The sequence below is a fragment of the Somniosus microcephalus genome, chromosome 1 (assembly GCF_052327205.1).
Source record: "Somniosus microcephalus isolate GS21.2 chromosome 1, FLI_Smic_1.0, whole genome shotgun sequence".
Classification (NCBI taxonomy): domain Eukaryota; kingdom Metazoa; phylum Chordata; class Chondrichthyes; order Squaliformes; family Somniosidae; genus Somniosus; species Somniosus microcephalus.
Window position 1 is genome coordinate 63,723,859 of NC_140987.1, and position 21,825 is coordinate 63,745,683.

The 21,825-nt window shown below is 48.1% G+C and overlaps 1 protein-coding gene across 1 annotated transcript in view; it reads right to left on the reverse strand.

The window, feature by feature from the left end:
- Nucleotides 1-3,424: 3,424 nt before the first annotated feature.
- Nucleotides 3,425-21,825, reverse strand: part of mboat4 (membrane bound O-acyltransferase domain containing 4) — a 33,684-nt gene continuing 15,283 nt past the window's right edge. Inside the window, exon 3 of the mRNA XM_085982691.1 lies at nucleotides 3,425-4,409. Within this exon, the coding sequence (XP_085838817.1) occupies nucleotides 3,431-4,409 (979 nt within the window). The 3' untranslated portion in view covers nucleotides 3,425-3,430. The remainder of the gene's footprint in view (nucleotides 4,410-21,825) is intronic.

Consider the following 21,825-nt stretch of genomic DNA (forward strand, 5'->3'; position numbering starts at 1 on the left):
GGATGTCGGATAAGCAGTCTGACAATTTAGAGACCGTGGAGGAGTCGAGAGAAGTGGTAGTGAGATAGAGCTGGATGTTGTCAGCGTACATGTGGGGGGTGATTTTGCCAATGGGGGCACGTTGGAGGCGGGACTGCTGCTTGTCGGGTTTCAGTCCCGCCTCCATCGACGTCTGGCCAACCCACGCTATTTTCCCTTGATTGACCTTGTTAAACCCGCCCAGCAGGCTTAGCAGGCCAATTAAGGGATAGCCGGTGACAGAGAACGTCAGCGTTTAACAGAAGCTGTCAAACACGGACATTCTCTGTTGTTTGGTGAGTTCTTGTACGCAAGACTCACCAAACCTATTTCCTGAGCAGAAAGCAGATGGCTGTTGCATCAGAGAATGCAGCAGCCATTCTGTCATCTCTGCCGTGGAGAGGCCGAAGCCTCTGCATCCCCAACGATTGAAGCCTGCAGGAAGAAACAAAGGTAAGGAAACTTTTTCTAAGACTTTTCACTCACCTCACAAACTTACCTCTCCACACTTCCACCCATCACTTACCTCCACAGCGCACTTTTCGACCCCCTCACCCCCGCAGACCCACTGCTCGCCTCGCTGACCCTGGCGGGGTTTCCCGACATCAGGAAGCCTGCACTTCTGTTGGAAAAATGGGGATAATCCTCTTAACTGCCTTTTAACTACCTGTTAACAGGCAGTTAAGTGGCTGTAATCCCCTTCCCGCCTCGAGGAGACAGGACCAGGCGCGGGTCGGGTACCCACCTCCTGGGAAGATGGCACGGAGGCGGGTTGGGGGCGGGATGGGTACCCGCCCCCAGATTCTGCCATTTTCCCGGCAGTCCCGCCTCCAAACCCGCCTCCCCAGGGCTGGCAAAATTGCCCCCCCCCCCCGGAAACTGACGCTGTGTTTTTGGATGATGTCGCCAAGGGGCAACATGTAGATGAGAAATAGGAGGGGGCCAAGGATAGATCCTTGGGGGACGCCAGAGGTAACGATGCGGGAGCGGGAAGAGAAGCTATTGCAGGTGATTCTCTGGCTACGATTAGATAGATAAGAATGGAACCAGGCGAGTGCAGTCCCACCCAGCTGGATGATGGTGGAGAGGCGTTGGAGGAGGATGGAGTGGCCAACCATATCAAAGGCTGCAGACAAGTCAAGAAGGACGAGGAAGGATAGTTTACCTTTGTCACAGTCACAAAGGATGTCATTTGTGACTTTGATGAGAGCCGTTTCAGTACTGTGGCAGGGGCGGAAACCTGATCGGAGGGATTCAAACATGGAGTTGTGGGAAAGATGGGCACGGATTTGGGAGGTGACAACGCGTTCAAGGGCTTTGGAGGGGAAAGGGAGGTTGGAGATGGGGCGGTAGTTTGCAAGGACGGAGGGGTCAAGCGTTGTTTTTTTGAGAGGGGTGATGACAGCAGATCTGAAGGAGAGGGCGACAGTACCTGAGGAGAGAGAACCATTAACAATGTCAGCTAACATGGGAGCCAGAAAAGGAAGTTGGGTGGTCAGCATATTGGTGGGAATAAGGTCGAGGGAGCAGGAAGTGGGTCTTGTGGACAAGATTAGCGCGGGAAGGTCATGAGGGGAGATCGGAGAGAAACTGGAGAAAGATATGAGTTCAGGGCTAGGGCAGGGGGGAACCTTAGAGGAAGTTTGGCCCGGTGGGCTAGGGGAAGGAAGGGAAGTGGCAGAGACAGCTAGTACTTAAATGTTATTAAAATGTTCTGCTTGAATGAAGGACTTTTATTCACAACTACGCTCTGAAGCTGAGAAATGTAATCCTTCCTGAATTTCTACCATTTACAGCATTTTTTTCCAGTTCTGAGACAACAAATATAAAAGAAGCGCAACAGTGAAAGAAAGAAGAACTTTCGTTGGTAAAACATCTTTTACGGCCTCAGGACGTCCCAAATCTCTCTGCAGCCAATGAAGTGCCTTTGAAGTGTAGTCACTGTCGTAATGTAGAGAAACGCGGCAGCCAATTTGTACACAGTAAGCTCCCACAAACAGCAATGAGATAATGACCAGATAATCTGTTTATTTAGGTGTTGGTTGAGGGATAAATATTCGTCAGGACACTGGCAGGTCTCTCCTGCTCTTCTTCAAAATAGTGCCATGGGATCTTCTATGTCCATCTGAGAGGGCAGACGGGACCTCGGTTTAACGTCTCAAGTTTAACTTATTCAAGAAGGAGTTAGATATATTTCTTATGGCTAAAGGGAGCAAGGGATATGGGGAGAAAGCAGGGACAGGGTACTGAATTTGGATGATCAGCCATGATCTCATTGAATGTCAGAACAGGCTCGAGGGGCCGAATGGCTTACTCCTGCTCCTATCTTCTATGTTTCTATGTTTCATCCGAAAGACGGCACCTCCGACAGTACCGCACTGGAGTGTCAGCCTAGATTTTTGCTTAAGTCTCTGGAGTGGGACTTGAATCCATGATCTATTGATTAAATAATTGCTTGAATATAGTAGCCTACATTGCTTCGTTAACAAAAATTACCAGATAAATTTTGGAGTTCCTACTTTGCTTTGATATTTTGTACAAAATATAATGCTATTTTCACTTCTCCTAAGAATGTTTGCCCATAGGCTTTTGTCTGCAGCAATGTCATTGTTACATAGGATTGGATGAGAGGCAGGGCTTTCAAAAGCAAAGTACAGGCACATTCGATGAATGGCCAATATTTCCATCAATCATAAGAAAAAGCTGCAGGTTGTAGTACCAGATGCATGCTGTGAATTCTAGCCTGCTGCCTCATTGATTCTCTTTGATAGTGAAGGTTCTAGGCAGTCTGGAGATCACGGGGAGAGGGTCTGGAGATCGCGGGTCGAGTTTGTGGGGAGGGAAGCAGATTGCAGCAGGCTATCTTGAGGGGCCGAGGGGAAGCACTCCTGCTCCTCCTGGCCCACAAGCAGTGCTGGAGATGTATTTACCTGCTGGATCCGACAGTTCTCGTCTCACTTCAGCTGCCGGGTTTCCTGAGCTCTGGGAAACCGGTCCGCAGCCGTTAAATCCAAATGGCTGCTAAAATCTGAAGCATGGAGCCTCATTAACATATTAAAGTTAATGACCCACCTTTCGAGAGCAGGTTTCTTGCGCGCTCCACATCCCTCCCCCCACTCCCCCCAACCCACTCCAGTTAAACTGGAAGTAGGCACCTTTGCTGCAGGTTTCCCATTTTTAAGGAATTAACCTCCCCCACACCCCCCCCCACCCCACCGGCCCCTCTCCCACCTTAAAATTCCCCCCAATATCTTGTTTCCAATTCACAAAAGCTGCCCGGTGCCGTCCACAGCCGACACAAGATATTATGGCAAAGTGCAGATGATTTGAAAACAGAATGTCACACTGCCTCAGTTAGACGAAAGGAATAAGGAGCAAACATGTGGAGCACGTGGTAAACTGATCATGGTCTTTAATTGTTGCTTGGTCTGTTTGGCATACCTATTAGCATCAGTACATACAGTAATGGGCAGACAGCACAAATGGACTTGCACAGCACCAACACACAAGCAAAACTCCGCATTTCCACAGCTACCAAAATGTATGCCGTTACCAATTGTGTTTGCATCCATGTCAGGACTTTATAGAATATTCTCAGGAACCTGGATCTCGCAATAAGCGGGCCCATATATCGGTGAACGTGATAGTCTGCTTTCACAGCAGCAGCCCACAAAATAAATCCAAAGATCTGGGCAGGGTGAAGACCATGCCACCAAGCTGAAAAGGCAAATGTTGACAGCAGAGGCTGGACTTTGATGCGTTGAAACACCATCCTCCTCAGCCAATCAGCTGTGGTTTTGTTCCATGTTCGAGTAAACTCGGATATCTTATTGGTTGTTTCGAGTGTCCAGATATCAGCATCAGAGAGAGTAGCTTTTCCAGTCCTATTGTTGCCCAATCCCAGGCCAATTAAATTGTTAAGAGATTCGCTAAGAAGCCATTGAGAGTAATACGCTAATCTGAACATCAAAGCTGTAATCCAAATCAATAAAATATCCTTAGGAGCATTCCATCGAAGGGACCCTTGGTCACTGTGCTCTATAACACTAATACAGTTTCTTACAAACATTCTCAACATATCCAACAAGAAAAATAAGATGCACTTTTTTAAAAATGGCCACAAGGGTTTGACAGTGCATTTCTGGTCAGACCTTTTAAGATTTTCCACGTGAATTTTGAACATTTGAAAAGAACACAGAGGCCCTCCAAGTAGTGCAGGAAAGTACAGCATGTAGCTGAAGTACGGTAATGAACAGTCGAGAATGTCAGAGCCAAGGCGATCTTGCTGCATAATTCCAGCTGGGATCGTGATTTCACCTTCTTGAATGTCCAACGACGTTGATGTTGCTCTTTGTGTTAACAGCATCAATGATGACAGTGCTATTATGAACCTGAATGTAAAACCAAGCATAGTCCTCTCAATAGTGATGTATTAACTTACATGACCAGTGGTGTACATTTAAGGAGTTATTTTACAACTTCCAAAAAAAATATATTCCACTGAGGAAAAAAGGGTGTAAAAGAAAAGATAGCCATCCGTGGCTAAGTAAAGTAATTAAGGATAGTATCCGACTAAAAACAAGGGCATATAAGGTAGCCAAATCTAGTGGGAGGATGGAAGATTGGGAAGTCTTTAAAAGACAGCAAAAAATAACAAAAAGATTGATTAAGAAAGGGAAGATAGATTATGAAAGTAAATTAGCAAAAAATATAAAAACAGACAGTAAAAGTTTCTATAGTTATATAAAAAGAAAAAGGGTGGCTAAAGTAAATGTTGGTCCCTTAGAGGATGAGACCGGGAAATTAATGGTGGGAAACATGGAGATGGCAAAAACACTGAACAATTATTTTGTATCAGTCTTTACAGTAGAGGACACTAAGAATATCCCAACACTGGACAAACAGGGGGCTCTAGGGGGGGAGGAACTAAATACAATTAAAATCACTAAGGAAGTGGTACTTGGTAAAATAATGGGACTCAAGGCGGATAAATCCCCTGGACCTGATGGCTTGCATCCCAGGGTCTTGAGGGAAGTAGCGGTAGGGATTGTGGATGCATTGGTAATAATTTTCCAAAACTCACTGGACTCAGCAAAGGTCCCGGCAGATTGGAAAACTGCTAATGTAACACCCTTATTTAAAAAGGGTAGTAGGCAGAAGGCTGGAAACTATAGACCTGTTAGCCTAACATCTGTGGTTGGTAAAATGTTAGAGTCCATTATTAAGGAGACAGTAACGGGACATTTGGATAAACATAATTTAATAGGGCAAACTCAGCATGGTTTCATGAAGGGGAAGTCATGTTTAACAAATTTGCTTGAGTTTTTTGAGGAAGTAACATACAGGGTGGATAAAGGGGAACCAGTGGACGTAGTGTATTTAGACTTCCAAAAGGCATTTGACAAGGTGCCACACAAAAGATTATTGCTCAAGATAAAAAATCACGGGATTGGGGGTAATATTCTGGCGTGGGTGGAGGATTGGCTCTCTAACAGAAAGCAGAGAGTTGGGATAAATGGTTCGTTCTCAGATTGGCAACCAGTAACTAGTGGTGTTCCGCAGGGGTCAGTGCTGGGTCCCCAACTCTTTACAATCTATATTAACGATTTGGAGGAGGGGACCGAGTGTAACATATCAAAGTTTGCAGATGATACAAAGATGGGACGGAAAGTAGTGAGTGAGGAGGACATAAAAAACCTGCAAAGGGACATAGACAGGCTAAGTAAGTGGGCAGAGATTTGGCAGATGGAATACAATACTGGAAAGTGTGAGGTTATGCACTTTGGCAGGAAAAATCATAGAGCAAGTTATTATCTTAATGGCAAGAAACTGGAAAGTACTGTAGTACAAAGGGATCTGGGGGTCCTGGTGCACGAAACTCAAAAAGTTAGTATGCAGGTGCAGCAAGTGATTAAGAAGGCCAATGGAATGTTGGCTTTTATTGCTAGGGGGTTGGAATATAAAAACAGGGAGGTATTGCTGCAGTTGTACAAGGTATTGGTGAGGCCGCACCTGGAATACTGCATACAGTTTTGGTGTCCATACTTAAGAAAAGACATACTTGCTCTCGAGTCAGTACAAAGAAAGTTCACTCGGTTAATCCCTGGGATGAGGGGGTGGTCATATGAGGAGAGGTTGAGTAGATTGGGACTCTACTCATTGGAATTCAGAAGAATGAGAGGCAATCTTATTGAAACATATAAGATTGTGAAGGGGCTTGATCGGGTGGATGCGGTGAGGATGTTCCCAATGATGGGTGAAACTAGAACTAGGGGGCATAATCTTAAAATAAGGGGCTGCTCATTCAAAACTGAGATGAGGAGAAACTTCTTCACTCAGAGGGTGGTAGGTTTGTGGAATTTGCTGCCCCAGAAAGCTGTGGAAGCTACATCATTAAATAAATTTAAAACAGAAATAGATAGTTTCCTAGAAGTAAAGGGAATTAAGGGTTACGGGGAGCGGGCAGGAAATTGGACATGAGTCTGGGTTCGGAATGGTCATGGCCCTGTGGGTAGTGGAGTGGGCCCAGGGGCCGTGTAGCCTTGTTCTGCTCCTACTGTGTTCTAATTCTGTTAGATTTCAGGAGATGGTTTTATTCCTGTTCCTGGCTGGGGTGGAGATCGCCTTTACAGAAGGTAAGTACTGTAGAAAATATAGGGACAGAGTGATCTCCTGGAAGAATTTCGATCGCCTAGATGGGTCGGAGAGGAATTTCCCAGATTTTTTTCTCCCAAATTGGCCATTGGGTCTTTATCTGGTTTTTCGCCTCTCCCGGGAGATCACATGGGTTCGGGTGGATGCAGAGTGATAGAAGATTTGAGGTTAGGATCAGATCAGCCATGATCTTATTGAATGGTGGAGCAGGCTCGAGGGGCCAATTGGCCTACTCCTGCTCCTATTTCTTATGTTCTTATGTTCTTATTTTTGTACAACAGTAAATGAAATTGTTGCTGGAATAATGTTAAAAAAAATCCAAATGCATAAAATAGGGAGCAGCAGATAGAATGTGTAATTTTAAGATATTTTTACCATCAGTGATGGCCTTCTTGCCCAATACTATACACGTGCACAATCGTCAAAAGAATTGATCTTCCTTTTCACTAGTACAGATGAGGAAGGCCCTTCAACCTGCCTCATCCTGCCATAGAAACCTACAGTCCTCCAATTACTCTGCTTAACTCTTTTTGTCTCCAGCCCTCCCCTGCCCACTCCAAGCCCATTCCAGGTATTAATCGTCTGTTTGTGCAAAGAAGTGCTTTCTGTCATCAGTCCTGCATTTTCCTTCGACTAGTTTGTACTTATCATAGAATCAGAGAATGATACAGCACAGAAGGAGGCCATTTGGCCCATCGTGCCTGTGCGGCTTGTTGGTAGAGCTATCCAATTAATCCCGCACCCCTGCTCTTTCCCCATAGCCCTGTAAATTTTTCGCTTCAAGTATATATCTAATTCTCTTCTGAATGATGCTGTTGAATCTGCTTCCACCACCCTTTCAGGTGAGGCATTCCAGATCACAACAACTCGCTGCGTATAAAAATGTTTCCTTATGTCGCCCATGGCTCTTTTGCCAATCACCTTTTATCGGTGTCCTCTGGTTACTGACCCTTCTGCCACTGGAAACAGTTTCTCCTTATTTGCTCAATCAAAACCATTCATGATTTTAAACACCAAATCACCTTTTAAACATCTCTGCTCTAAGGAGAACAACCCCAGCTTCTCCACAAAATTGAAGTCCCTCATCCCTGGTATCATTCTAGTAGATCTCTTCTGATCCCTATCTAGGGCCTTGACATCCTTCCTAAAGTGTGGTGTCCAGAATTGAACACAATACTTCAGCTGAGGCTTAACCAGTATTTTATAAATGTTTAGAATCTTTGGGGGCGATTTTGCCAGCCCTGGGGAGGCGGGTATGGAGTGGCACTGTTGGGAAAATGGCAGAATCTGGGAGTGGGTACCCATCCCACCCCCAACCCGCCTCCGTGCCACCTTCCCAGGAGGCGGGTACCTGACCCGCGCCAGGTCCCGTCTCCTTGAGGCGGGAAGGGGATTAATGCCAATTAACTACCTGTTAACAGGCAGTTTTTGGGTTAATCCCTATTTTGAGCCCTAAAGTGTTGGCTTCCCGACGGCTCCAAACCTCGCCATGGTCAGCGAGGCGAGCCGTGGGTCTGCGGGGGTCGGAGAGGCTGAAATGGCCTCCTTCTGTGCTGTATCATTCTCTGATTCTATGATGTACAAACTAGTCGAAGGAAAATGCAGGACTGATGACAGGTGAGTGATGAGTGCAAGTGTGGAGAGGTAAGTGTGTGAGGTGAGTGTAGATTGTTTTAATACGATTACTTACCTTTGCTTCTTCCTCCAGGCTTCATCCCTTTAGGCTGCGGAGCTGCCTCATCTCACCGGCAGAGAAAGCAGAATGGCCGCTGCATTCTTAAATGCAGCAGCCTTCTGCTTTCTGCTCAGGGAAGCTTTCTAAGTGAGCCTGTGTTCAAGGTCTCAACTTAGAAGACAGACTGTCAGTGTTTGACAGCTTCACAGAGCTGTCAAACGATGACAATTCATCTGTCAAAAAATCTTGACAGACGAAGCGTCATACGCTGACGTCATCTGTCACCAGCTTTCCCTTAATTGGCCGGCCAAGCCCGCTGGGCAGGTTTAACAATGCCAATCAAGGGAAAATAGTGTGGGTTGACCAGACGTCAATGGAGGCAGGACTAAAACCCGACAAGCAGCTTTCCCGCCTCCATCACGTCCCTATAGATAAAATCACCCCCATAGAGTCATAGAGCCATAACGGCATAGAAGGAGGCCATTCAGCCCATCAAGTCCATGCCGGCTCTCTGTAGAGCAATCCAGTCAGTCCCATTCCCCCGCTCTATCCCCGTAGCCCTGCAAGTTTATTTCCCTCAAGTGCCTATCCAGTCTCCCCTTGAAAACATTGAGTGTCTCCGCTTCCACCACTTCTGTCGGCAGCGAGTTCCAGATCCTCACCACTCGCTGCGTAAAAAAGTTTTCCCTCACGTCCCCCCTGTATTTCTTGCCCAAAACCTTAAATCTGTGTCCTCTAGTCCTTGTACCATCAACCAGTGGGAACAGCCTTTCCCCGTACAGCCTATCCAAACTCATCAGAATCTTGTACACCTCTATCAAATCACCCCTCAACCTCCTTTGCTCTAATGAAAACAAATCCAGCTTCTCCAAGTTGTCCTTGTAGCTAAGATCCCCCATCCCTGGAACCATTCTGGTAAATCTCCTCTGCACCCTCTCAAGGGCCTTCACATCCGTCCTAAAGTGTGGTGACCAGAACTGGACGCAATACTCCAGCTGTGGCCTAACCAGTACTTTATAAAGGTGCAGCATAACTTCTCTACTTTTGTACTCAATACCTCTATTTATGAAGCTCAAGATCCCATATGCTTTGTTAACCACTCTCTCAATATGTCCTGCCACCTTCAGTGACCTATGCACATTAACTCCCAGGTCTCTCTGTCCCTGCACACTCTTTAAAACTGTGCCATTAAGTGTATATTGCCTCTCCCTGTTCCTTCTGCCAAAATGCATCCACCTCACACTTCTCTGTATTAAATTCCATCTGCCACTTGTCTGCCCATCCTGCTAGCCTTTCTATGTCTCGTTGCAGTCGATTGATATCATCACTGTTTGCCACACCCCCAAGTTTGGTGTCATCAGCAAATGTAGAAATTCTGCTCTGTATTCCAATATCCAGGTCATTTATATATATCAAAAAAAGCAGTGGCCCCAGCACTGACCCTTGGGGAACACCACTGTCTACCATCCTCCAGTCTGAAAAATAGCCATTTACCACAACTCGCTGTTTTCTGTCCTTAATCCAATTCCTTATCCAAGCTGCCACTGACCCATCTATTCCATGAGCCTCAATTTTGTTAGCCAGCCTTCTATGTGGTACTTTGTCAAATGCCTTCCGAAAATCCATGTAGACAACATCCATTGCATTCCCTTCATCAATCCTGTCTGTTACTTCATCAAAAAATTCAATTAGATTAGTCAAACACGATCTGCCTTTTACAAACCCGTGTTGGCTCGCCTTAATTAGCTTAAACCCCTCCAAATGCCCATTAATTTTTTCCTTGAGAGCATAACATTTTTGTTTTCCTCTATTACTAAAGCCAAGGATCCCATATGTTTTTTTAACAGCCTTCTCAACTTGTCCTGCCGCCTCCAAACATTTGTGTACATAGACTCTCAGGTCACTCTGTTCCTGGACCACCTATGTCCCCTTATTCTGCAGTTGTGATTTCATTCAAAATAGTGCTCAGGTTTAACCTTTTCTATTTAATTTAATGAACGACCATTGATTTGGTTATGTAGGGAAATTACCCTGTAGGACAAATCCAACCCGGCCATTTACCGTCCTATTAACCTACTCTCAATCATCAGCAAAGTGAAGGAAGGAGTCATCAACAGTGCTATCAAGCGGCACTTAACATGCTCACCGACGCTCAGTTTGGGTTCCATCAGGACCACTTGACTCCAGACCTCATTACAGCCTTGATCAAACATGTACAAAAGAGATGAATTCCAGAGGTGAGGTGAGAGTGACTGCCCTTGACATTAGGCAGCATTTGTCTAAGTGTGGCACCAAGGAGCCCTCGTAAAACTAAAGTCAATGGGGATGAGGGGGAAAATTGTCCAGTGGCTGGAGTCATACGTAGCACAAAGAAAAATAGTTGTGCTTGTTGGAGGCCAATCTTCTTAGTCCCAGGACATCACTGCAGGAGTTCTTCAGGGCCGCATCCGAGACCCAACCATCTTCAGCTGCTTCATCAATGAGATCAGAAGTGGGGCTGTTCACTGTTGATTGCACAGTGGTCAGTTGCATTCGCAACTCTTCAGATAATGAATCAGTCTGTGCCCACACGCAGCAAGACCTGGACAACATCCAGGTTTGGGTTGATAAGTGGCAAGTAACGTTTACGCCGACCAAGTGCCAGGCACTGACCATCTCCAACAAGCGAGAGCCTAACCACCTCCCCTTGACATTCAATGGCATTACCATCGTCGAATCCCCTATCATCAATATCCTGGGGAGTCAACATTGACCAGAATTTTTTTTTTATTATTCATTGATGGGATGTGGGCGTCGCTGGCTGGCTAGGCCTGCATTTAGTGCCCATCCCTAATTGCCCTTGAGAAGATGGTGGTGAGCCGCCTTCTTGAACCGCTGCAGTCCATATGGTGTAGGTACACCCACAATGCTGTTAGGAAGGGAGTTCCAGGATTTTGGCCCAGCGACAGTGAAGGAACGGCGATACAGGTCCAAGTCAGGATGGTGTGTGGCTTGGAGGGGAACTTGTAGGTGGTGATGTTCCCATGCATCTGCTGCCCTTGTCCTTCTAAGTGGTAGAGGTCGCGGGTTTGGAAGGTGCCAGCCACATAAATGCTGTGGCTACTAGAACAGATGAGATGCTGGGTATTCTGTGGTGAGTGGCTCACCTCCTGACTCCCCAAAGCCTCTCCATCACCTACAAGGCACAGATCAGGAGTATGATGGAATACTCCCCACTTGTTTGGATGGGTGCAGCTGCAACAGTACTCACAAAGCTTGGCATCATCCAGGACATAGCAGCTCATCAACTACCTCAAACATCCACTCCCTGCACCACCGGCGTACCAGGGTAGCAATGTTGACTATACACAGGATGCACTGCAGCAACTCACCAAGGCTTCTTCAACAGCCCCTCCCAAACCCACGACCTCTACCACCTAGAAAGACAAGGGCAGCACGTGCATGGAAACACCATCACCTCTAAGTCACCCACTATCTTGACTTGGAAATATATTGCCATTCTGTCATCATTGCTGGGTCAAAATCCTGGACCTCCCTACCAAACAGCACTGTGGAAGTACCTTCATCACTCGGACTGCAGCGGTTCAAGAAGGTGGCTGAACACCACCTTCTCAAGGGCAACTAGGGATGGACAGTAAATGCTGGCCTTGCCAGCGACGCGCATATTCCATGAATGAGCAAAAAAAAATAGCCTGTAAAGTGTTCTCAAAATAGAGTTTCAGCTTAATGGCTACACAATATGGAGTCAGTACTTAAATGGAATGCTGGGAAATTGAAAATAATTAAAATCAAGAATGTTTATTTAAACAGAACGTTCCTTACCAGTGATAAATAGGATAGCTACATACTGTGCTCAGGAATAGTTCATTAGTGGGCTATAAATATGCCATGCCTTGTCTTGTGTAAGATCTTTTGTTAAAGAGAAAGACTGAGAAGTTAGGGGTGTAGAAGTAGTCTGGCATGTCTATGTATCCATGCCTCATTAGCTTGAGATCTTCCAGGACTCTTATATGGCTGTTAGAAATGATTGACACCAAAAGGGGTTTTCTTTGAATTTATTTAAGGTATATAAGAGGGTGCTTGGCACACCTCTCGGCAGATTCTCTCAGATTCTCTTTTTCTTCTCTAGTAATCTTTACCTAGCAGCTGTAGAATGGCACCTTTTACAAGCACAAAGTATATCCAGAACAGAGAGCAGGAGGTTGTAGACTTCAGATTGTATGACTATACCAGCCAGTTACAGGCAGAGATAGGTGTGCCACTTAACTGTACAAGTTGTCTGAGATCAAGGAAGGTGAGAGTTAAGCCAGCGAGCTCAGAGACAGACATTCGTGGGTAAGGTGTGTTCAGCCAAAGCAGTGGAACAGATAACTCCGCCATGGCAGGGGCTCATTAAGGACAAAGTCAAACAAGCTCTGGTAACATTGCTAACCATCAGCACATTTGCACTAAGTGTTAAAAAATGGAGTCTCTGGCACAGGGGATCTCTGCTTGTGCAATTGGCTGCACGCCACAGCCTCAGAAGATGAGAGGTTTTCTTGATCTTAATCTCTGGAGTTCAGAAGAATGAGAGGCGATCTTATCGAAACATGCAAGATTGTGAGGGGCCTTGATCGGGTGGATGCGGGGAGGATGTTTCCACTGATGGGTGAGACTAGAACTAGGGGGCATAATCTAAGAATAAGGGGCTGCCCTTTCAAAACTGAGATGAGGAGAAACTTCTTCACTCAGAGGGTAGTAAATCTATGGAATTTGCTACCCCAGAGAGCTGTGGAAGCTGCAACATTAAATAAATTTAAAATGGAGATAGACAGTTTCCTAGCAGATAAGGAGATAAGGGAATTAGGGGTTACGGGGAGAGGGCAGGGAAGTGGATGTGAGTCTAGATTCAGATCAGCCATGATCCTATTAAATGGCGCAGCAGGCCCGAGGGGCCGTATGGCCTACTCCTGCTCCTACTTCTTATGTTCTTATGGTCACCCAAGAGGCACTGCTAGACAGTTCAGCTCATAGTGTTAGTGTAGTCAGAGGGAAGCGGGGGTAGGGTGATGACCATCCACAGGGGCCGCAGAGGGAGCCAGTGAAGAGAATTACTGCAACTGTCCAACAGATACATGGGGTTAAATTCTCCTCCCATCGGCAGGTCAGTGGCACAGCGGAATACCAACCACCAATGGGAATCGGCTGCTAACTTGCTGCAATTTCTCCCCCAGAGCCCTCATTTGCTGCTCTATGGAGTCAGCCTCGTTAATCCTTCAAAATTTGTTTAAATTAACGCAGGGCTTCCTTACCCAGCATTCTTTGTGGTTTTTTTTTTACTTTGTCATTTTCTTCTGTTATATTAATTTTGGAGCGTTGCTTATTCTGGCCCCTTTCAGTTTCACTGATGGTTTTATTGTCTCTTTTTCTCCCTGTGGTGCTGGAAGGTATTTCCAGTGGCTGCAGCGCCTGCAGAGGGTGCTATGTTCCTGTTGTTACTGGGACACAGTGCTGAGCTTGCATGCCCCATAAACTACAGGGAATGGGAAGCTCCATCTTAACTTAAATGAGAGCAAGCCTGCTGCACAATAGAACACACACATATACTTACAGTAGATATTCTACTAACCAGCTTCCTGAAAGAAAATACATAGCAGCAATCTCCATGCTAAGCTATTATTCTGTAGTTCGCCTTTATATACGCAGTTATTCTTTTCTTATACTTTGCGACTGCAGGATCTATCAGAGCTGATCTGCCTCTCTGATGCTTCCAAACTAAATAATGCCTGGAATAGTTACCGGGACTTGTTGGATTTAAATAATTGCCATCTAAATTTGCAAGGAGTTTAACTGAAGCAATCACATCAGCATGTTTATGTTTTAAGTGTGTGTCTTGTTTCCTCCATCATCAATTTTATTTCAGAGATAACTGATCAAAGCTTTTGCGATGTTTGTATTGAGTTAGGTTGGACACGTGACTCTGACTGCTGCTAGTTTTTAAACTCCTTAGCCTGTGCCTTTTGCTGCAACTCTGCTGATTTTTCGGTTGCAGGGCAGTTCTGCCAACACTCTGCCTCCCCATCAGAGTCCATGGGTGAGTTGAAGCAAAGTATGAGGTATTTAAAATTATGAAGGAATGGGACAGAGTAGAAAGAAAACAGACAGTTTCCAGCGGTCGAGGGCTCGAGGTGTAATATTAAATGTAAGAGATTCAGGACAAAGAGCAGGAGAAACTTTTTTTTTATACAGAGGGCTATGAGGTTGTGGAATGCACTACCAGAGTTAATGATTGAGACAGCCGTTTTTTAAGAATAGGTTGAAGGAAAGGGAGATCAATGGATGGGGGAACAGGGTGGGCTCGTGAGATTAGGACTACTGCTGGTGTGGGGGATAAACACCAATATGGACCGGTTGGGTTGAACAGTCTGTTTCAGAGATTTAGGAGTTGATATTAAACCCCCCCACTCCCCCCAGGGCAGGCAGGAGAAGATCGGGGTAGGTGAAAAATTAAAAATCATGAAACGCGGCCCCAACCCACCCAATACGCGCCTGCCTCCATTTTTATGGTGGCCAGTTGTGTACCATGCCTGTGTCCCCAACAGTCCCTGGCTCTGACCGCCTACCACTGGCTTTCCCAATTGGCAGCCTGTCAATCTGGCCGGCTGCCAGGCGGGAAACAAATTTAAAAAATGACTATGAGTTCCTGCCATTAAGATACCTCTACCACCCCGGGATTTCTGGGATCCCCCCATCCCCGGCTACCGTGCCCCCCCACGCTCCCTCCTTGTAAATATCATGCCTTAATTTCTATATAATTCTACATGTGGACCGGCATAAGCAGATGAGGGAAACATGGCTTCTATTTGAAGACTGGATGCATGAGCCAACAGGTAGGCCTTGTGATGAAATATTCCATTCATCACTGCCTGTGACTGTGGTTGGTTTCAGGTTTTCCCTCACCATTGTATTGTATACCATCACTGCCTGTGACTGTGGTTGGTTTCAGGTTTCTCCTCACCATTGTATTGTATATTGGAATGTATGGAATGTACTGTGTGTAGGGCTCCGCCCATACCTGGCCTCTATGTAAGCAAGCAGTCTGGCCTCATATCCAGTACTGCTGACCTCCAGATGGAAGACACCTCTCTCCACTGCGTGTTATCTTCTAAGTTAATAAAAGCCTTGTTTTGTTTCGCTAACATCGAGTCTCGGGATTATTGAGGCACATCAATTTTATTAACTTATTTTTCAACACAATGGATCAACTCCTGAAACCCGAACGTTTGGATTTGGATCAGCATGCTCCGGACGCATCAGCACGCTTCGGACACTGGTTTATGTGTATGGAATTCTTCCTGGACAATTCCGCAGCCGTCAAAGACGCTACGGACGCTGCGAGTATGAAACTCGGAATTCTGCGGAATTGGGTAAGCCACCGAGTTTACCCCCTCATCCAAGACGCCGACACGTACCTGGCCGCCTGCGACATCTTAAAGGCGCATTACCAGCAGCCTACGAATGAGATGTATGCTAGGCATCTGCTCGCCACTCGCGCACAGCGACCTGGGGAATCGGTGGAGGAGTTCCTAGGCACCCTGAAAATGCTTGGCAAAGACTGCAAGTGCCAAGATGTAAAAGCCGCAGTGTACACCGACGAGCTTGTTCGCGATGCCTTTATCACAGGCCTCAGCTCCACTTACATCCGGCAAAGACTGCTGGAAAAAACGGGATTGGACCTGAAACAGGCTGCGGACACCGCGCGATCCCTGGATGTGGCCCAGAGAAATTCGGACGCCTACTCTTCAGCCCGCGCCGTCCACGCCACCACGTGTGCACCAAGGGCGCCGCCATCTTGGAAGGCATCTTCCCCGCCCGGCAGCCCGATACCGTCGGGGCCCCGCTCTCCCCCCAGAAGCCCTACGACAGCCGTGACGCGTCGGGGACCCAACTGCTACTTCTGCGGGCAGCCAAAGCACACCAGAAACCTGTGCCCGGCGAAAGGCACCACCTGCTTTAAGTGCGGTAAGAAGGGGCACTTCGGGAAGGTGTGCAGAGGGAACCCCGCCGGAAAACCAAAACCCGCCACCGCCGCGTGTGCGCCGTGGGAGCGGCCATCTTGGACGCCATCTTGCCCGACCTCGTGGGGTTCGCCATCTTGTGAGCAGACAGCGTGGACGCCATCTTGTCTCGATCAGGGCCCTACAGTGGCATCGGTCACAGTGGACCAGACCAGGCCCCACCCGCTATCCAAATCAATGGTGGACATCGAGGTAAACGGGTGCCGGGTTAAATGTTTAATTGACAGTGGAAGCACGGAGAGTTTTATCCACCCTGAACTGGCACAACAACTCTCCCTAAAGGTGGTCCCTACTCGGGGTACCATCTCTATGGCTGATAAAACCCAGACATCGACCATTCTGGGTTACTGCACGGTACAATTGTCCGTTAACGGGACGGTATACGATAATTTTAAAGTATTAATCATGAAGAATCTATGCGCGAGCGTGATCTTGGGCCTGGATTTCCAGTGCAACCACCAAAGCATCACGCTCAAGTACGGTGGGTCCCAGCCGCCCCTCATAGTGTGCGGCCTGGCTACCCTGAAGGTAAAGCCGCCTTCGCTATTCGCGAACCTTACCCCTAACTGCCGGCCAATAGCGACCAAAAGCAGGAGGTACAGCTGGGAGGACAGGCGGTTTATCGCGACCGAGGTAGACAGGCTCCTGAAAGAGCGCATTATTGAATGCAGCAATAGCCCGTGGCGCGCCCAAGTGGTGGTGGTAAGGGGTAGCGAGAAGAAACGGATGGTGATCGACTATAGCCAAACGATCAACAGGTACACCCAATTAGACGCCTACCCGCTACCCCGCATATCAGAAATGGTGAACCAAATCGCCCAATACCGGGTGTTCTCCACCATCGACCTCAAGTCAGCGTACCACCAGCTCCCTATCAGACCAGAGGACCGCCCGTACACCGCCTTCGAGGCGAACGGACGCCTCTACCAATTCCTCAGAGTCCCCTTTGGGGTGACGAATGGGGTCTCGGTCTTCCAGAGGGAGATGGATCGCATGGTCGATGACCACCACTTGCAGGCAACCTTCCCCTACCTCGACAACGTCACCATCTGCGGTCACAACCAGCAGGATCACGACTCGAACCTCGAGAGGTTCCTGAAAACCGCACAAAAACTCAACCTCACCTACAACGAGGACAAGTGCGTTTTCAACACCACCCGCCTCTGCATACTAGGCAGCGTGGTGGAGAATGGGGAAATCGGACCAGACCCCGACCGATTGCGCCCCCTACGGGAGCTGCCCCTGCCCAACACTCCCAAAGCCCTGAAAAGGTGCCTGGGGTTATTTTCTTATTATTCCCAATGGGTCCCCAACTACTCCGACAAAGCCCGCCCCCTCTTGAAAGCATCCTCTTTTCCGCTCTCTGCTGAGGCCCACGCCGCCTTCAAAAGCATTAAGCAGGATATTGAGCGGGCCACGCTACAGGCAGTGGACGAGAACACTCCATTTCAAGTGGAAAGTGATGCGTCTGACTTTGCCTTGGCGGCCACCCTCAACCAGGCGGGGCGGCCCATAGCTTTCTTCTCGAGGACCCTCCAAGGGCCTGAGATCAGACACTCCTCCGTGGAAAAGGAGGCCCAAGCCATCATGGAGGCAGTGCGCCACTGGTGCCACTACCTAGCCGGCAAACGCTTCACCCTACTTACCGACCAGCGGTCGGTAGCGTTTATGTTCAATAATAAACAGAGGGGGAAGATCAAAAATGATAAGATTCTTAGGTGGCGGATCGAGCTCTCCACCTTCGAGTATGACATCATTTACCGGCCAGGGGCCCTTAACGAATCCCCAGATGCCCTCTGACGAGGGATGTGTGCCAGCGCCACCGGGGATCGGCTACAGACCCTCCACAACGACCTCTGCCACCCAGGGGTCACGCGGCTGTTCCACTTCATAAAGTCCCGCAACTTACCCTACTCGATTGAGGAAGTTCGGTCTCTGACCAGGAACTGCCGCACTTGCACTGAGTGCAAGCCTCGGTTCTACCACCCTGATAGAGCCCACTTAATCAAAGCTACACGGCCCTTTGAGCGGCTCAGCTTAGATTTCAAGGGCCCCCTCCCGTCCGTCGACCGCAATGTTTACTTCCTGAACATTGTGGACGAATACTCCCGGTTCCCATTCGCCTTCCCCTGCCCAGACATGACCAGCGCCACGGTCATTAAATGCCTCAACAGCCTGTTCTGCCTGTTCGGTATGCCAAGCTACATCCACACGGATAGGGGGGCGTCCTTCATGAGTGAAGAGCTACGCCAGTACATGCTGTCCAGGGGTATCGCCACGAGCCGTACCACCAGCTACAACCCCCGGGGTAACGGTCAAGTGGAGCGAGAGAACGGGACAGTATGGAAAGCAGTCACTCTAGCTCTAAGGACCAAGGGCCTCCCTATCTCCCGCTGGCAGGAAGTCCTCTCAGATGTGCTCCATTCGATACGGTCGCTATTGTGTACTGCCACTAATGCCACGCCTCATGAACGAATGTTTGTCTTTCCCCGGAAATCCACCTCAGGCGTATCCATGCCGTCATGGCTCTCCACCCCAGGTCCGGTATTCGTGCGAAGGCATGTGAGGGGCCATAAGACGGACCCTCTCATGGAGCCAGTGCACCTACTCCACGCCAACCCCCAATACGCGTATGTCCGGCACGCCGACGGAAGGGAGGACACCGTGTCAATAAAAGACGTCGCCCCAGCCGGTAACGACAACAACCACGGCAATAGCAGCAACAACAACCACAGCAACTCTTACCCACCCACTACTCTTTCATCACCCCCGGAAGAACATCGACCAACAGCACCCCCACCAACTACCCCTTCAACAACCCTGGCGGCACCCCCGGCAGAGACCCAGGAGGCCACCGGGGACACCCAGCCGACACCCGCGACACCACAACAGCCACGTCGGTCGCAGAGGACTACCAAACCCCCGAACAGACTAAATCTATAGAAGGGGTGAATGTGATGAAATATTCCATTCATCACTGCCTGTGACTGTGGTTGGTTTCAGGTTTCCCCTCACCATTGTATTGTATATCATCACTGCCTGTGACTGTGGTTGGTTTCAGGTTCCTCCTCACCATTGTATTGTATATTGGAATGTATGGAATGTACTGTGTGTAGGGCTCCGCCCATACCTGGCCTCTATGTAAGCAAGCAGTCTGGCCTCATATCCAGTACTGCTGACCTCCAGATGGAAGACACCTCTCTCCACTGCGTGTTATCTTCTAAGTTAATAAAAGCCTTGTTTTGTTTCGCTAACATCGAGTCTTGGGATTATTGAGGCACATCAGGCCTCAGAATTGAGCTTACAATTATATTATATTACCATTTCTCGGACTGGAGGGGGGTATACAGTGAAGTTCTCTGAGGTTCGGTACGAGGAACACTGCTGCTTTTGATATACATTAATGACTAGGACTTGGGGGTACAGGTCACAATTTTGATATTTGCTGGTGACACGAAACTTTCAAGTATAGTAAACAGTGAGGAAGATAGTGATAGACCTCAAGAGGACATAGACAGGCTGGTGGAATGGGAGGACATGTGGCAGATGAAATTCAACGCAGAGCTGATACATTTTGGTAGGAAGAATGAGGAGAGATCGTACACACTAAATGGTACAATTTTAAAGGGATGCAAGAACAGAGAGACCTAGGGGTGGGGGGTGGGGGTAGTGGGGGGGAGGTGGTTGATGCTTGTGCATAAATCTTTGAAGGTGGCAGGACAGGTTAACAAAGCAGTTAATAAAGCATATGGGATCCTGGGCTTTATAAATAGAGTCATAGGACTCGATTTAGCCAGGCCCGAGGAGGCGGGATTGGAGGCGTGTGAGGTGGTAAAATCGCAAAAAATGGAGGGCGGGCCCGATCCCGCCTCTGTCCCGCCTCCGAGCAATTTTCCCAAATGTGTGTTTTCTGACCCCGTTTCCATCCTGCCTCCAAGAGGCGAGATAGGCCCTTAAGGCCCTTAACAACCAGTTAAGTGCTTCTATAATCCCATTTTGAGAGACCTTTTTGATTTTCCCACATCCTGCACGTCTCCTCTGGAACACGCCAGTGAATCCTGGCGGCCTCACAAGTGGACTGCTTACTAACAGATGAAGCTCCACCATTAAAAAGGAGTTTTCAGCAATCATCATTTGCAGGTGGCAGAACTTTGTTGTCTCAGGTCTGGGGGAACTTTTAGCAGGCCTATTCATTGTTCTGGAAGTTTGGAGCCTGACACCCATCTCCAGTGTGATCTCCTGGGAAACCCCTCTCCCCACATTGACTGAGCGCGTCCTCAACTGAGGCAAATACCAGAAGCATGGGAACCATTTATTTCCTTTCCTCCTGGACATCAGATTCGGACGAAGACCAGCCGCGGCAGCAGCAGAACCATGAACAACAGCACCACCAACAGCAGCAGCAACAACAGGAGCGCCAAGCTGCTGCTCACCCACCTGAAGCTGCACAGGCCAGAAGGTGCCAGCGCACGCCCACATTGCTGCCCGGGATGCAAGGGACGCACTCATCTTGGCCAGATTTGCTTAGCCTGCACAATCAAACAATTTTGCCTTGCACCTTCTTATCAGACCATCGACAATGGCCAAGAACCTGCGGATTCCTATCACTCTGACCACCATACTGACAATTGCAAGTCGCCCTAAGCCCTCAATGTGGAAGTCCCATTAGCAAAATGACACACGCCACAACTGCAACAGTTTGCCATCAGAATTTTTTATGACAATAAGCAACTGATGGCTTTTCAAAATTAAATACAACATTACACCCAAGTGACTACGGTAGCCATGGAGGTAGCCAGCCTTACCATGGAGGTAGCCAGCCTTTCCAAGGAGGTTGCCATCCTTTCCATGGTGATGTGTTCATGCGCCAACGCCTCCACAAAGGCTCTGCTCATGTTTGCGATGGACTCCTCCATTCGCTCCACACTCACAGCGACCCTGGAGACAAAACCTGCCAGAGACTCCTGCACCTGTTTCTGGAGTTCCAGCACCGCTCTTCTTCTGGATGGACCCGGAGGCAGAGGGTCGACATGCAGCTGAGCCAAGTTGGGAGCGTCCTCTCCACTGTGACGAGGACTCTCCACTGCTGTCCTGTCTCCACCATCTGCTGATATGCTCACTTGTGAGCTGTGATACACCAGGTGACAACTCTACTCTATGTCCCGAAGGTCCCACCGAGGTGTGAGTGTCTGCGCTGGTGCAGGGTGTGCTTAATTCTGTTGACGGATCGCCCTCAGAGGTTGCAGCTTCCTCTGAGGAGTCTGGAAGCTCAGGCTCTTCCTCCTGGACAGTGGGGACGGGGGCTCTCGATGGTTCTGTGGGGGAATAAAGGAAAGAGTTAGAGATGTGAGGTAAAGGTTGCATGCACATTGAATTGTGCAGATGATCATAAGTCAATCTGTTAGAGCATCAGAATCATTA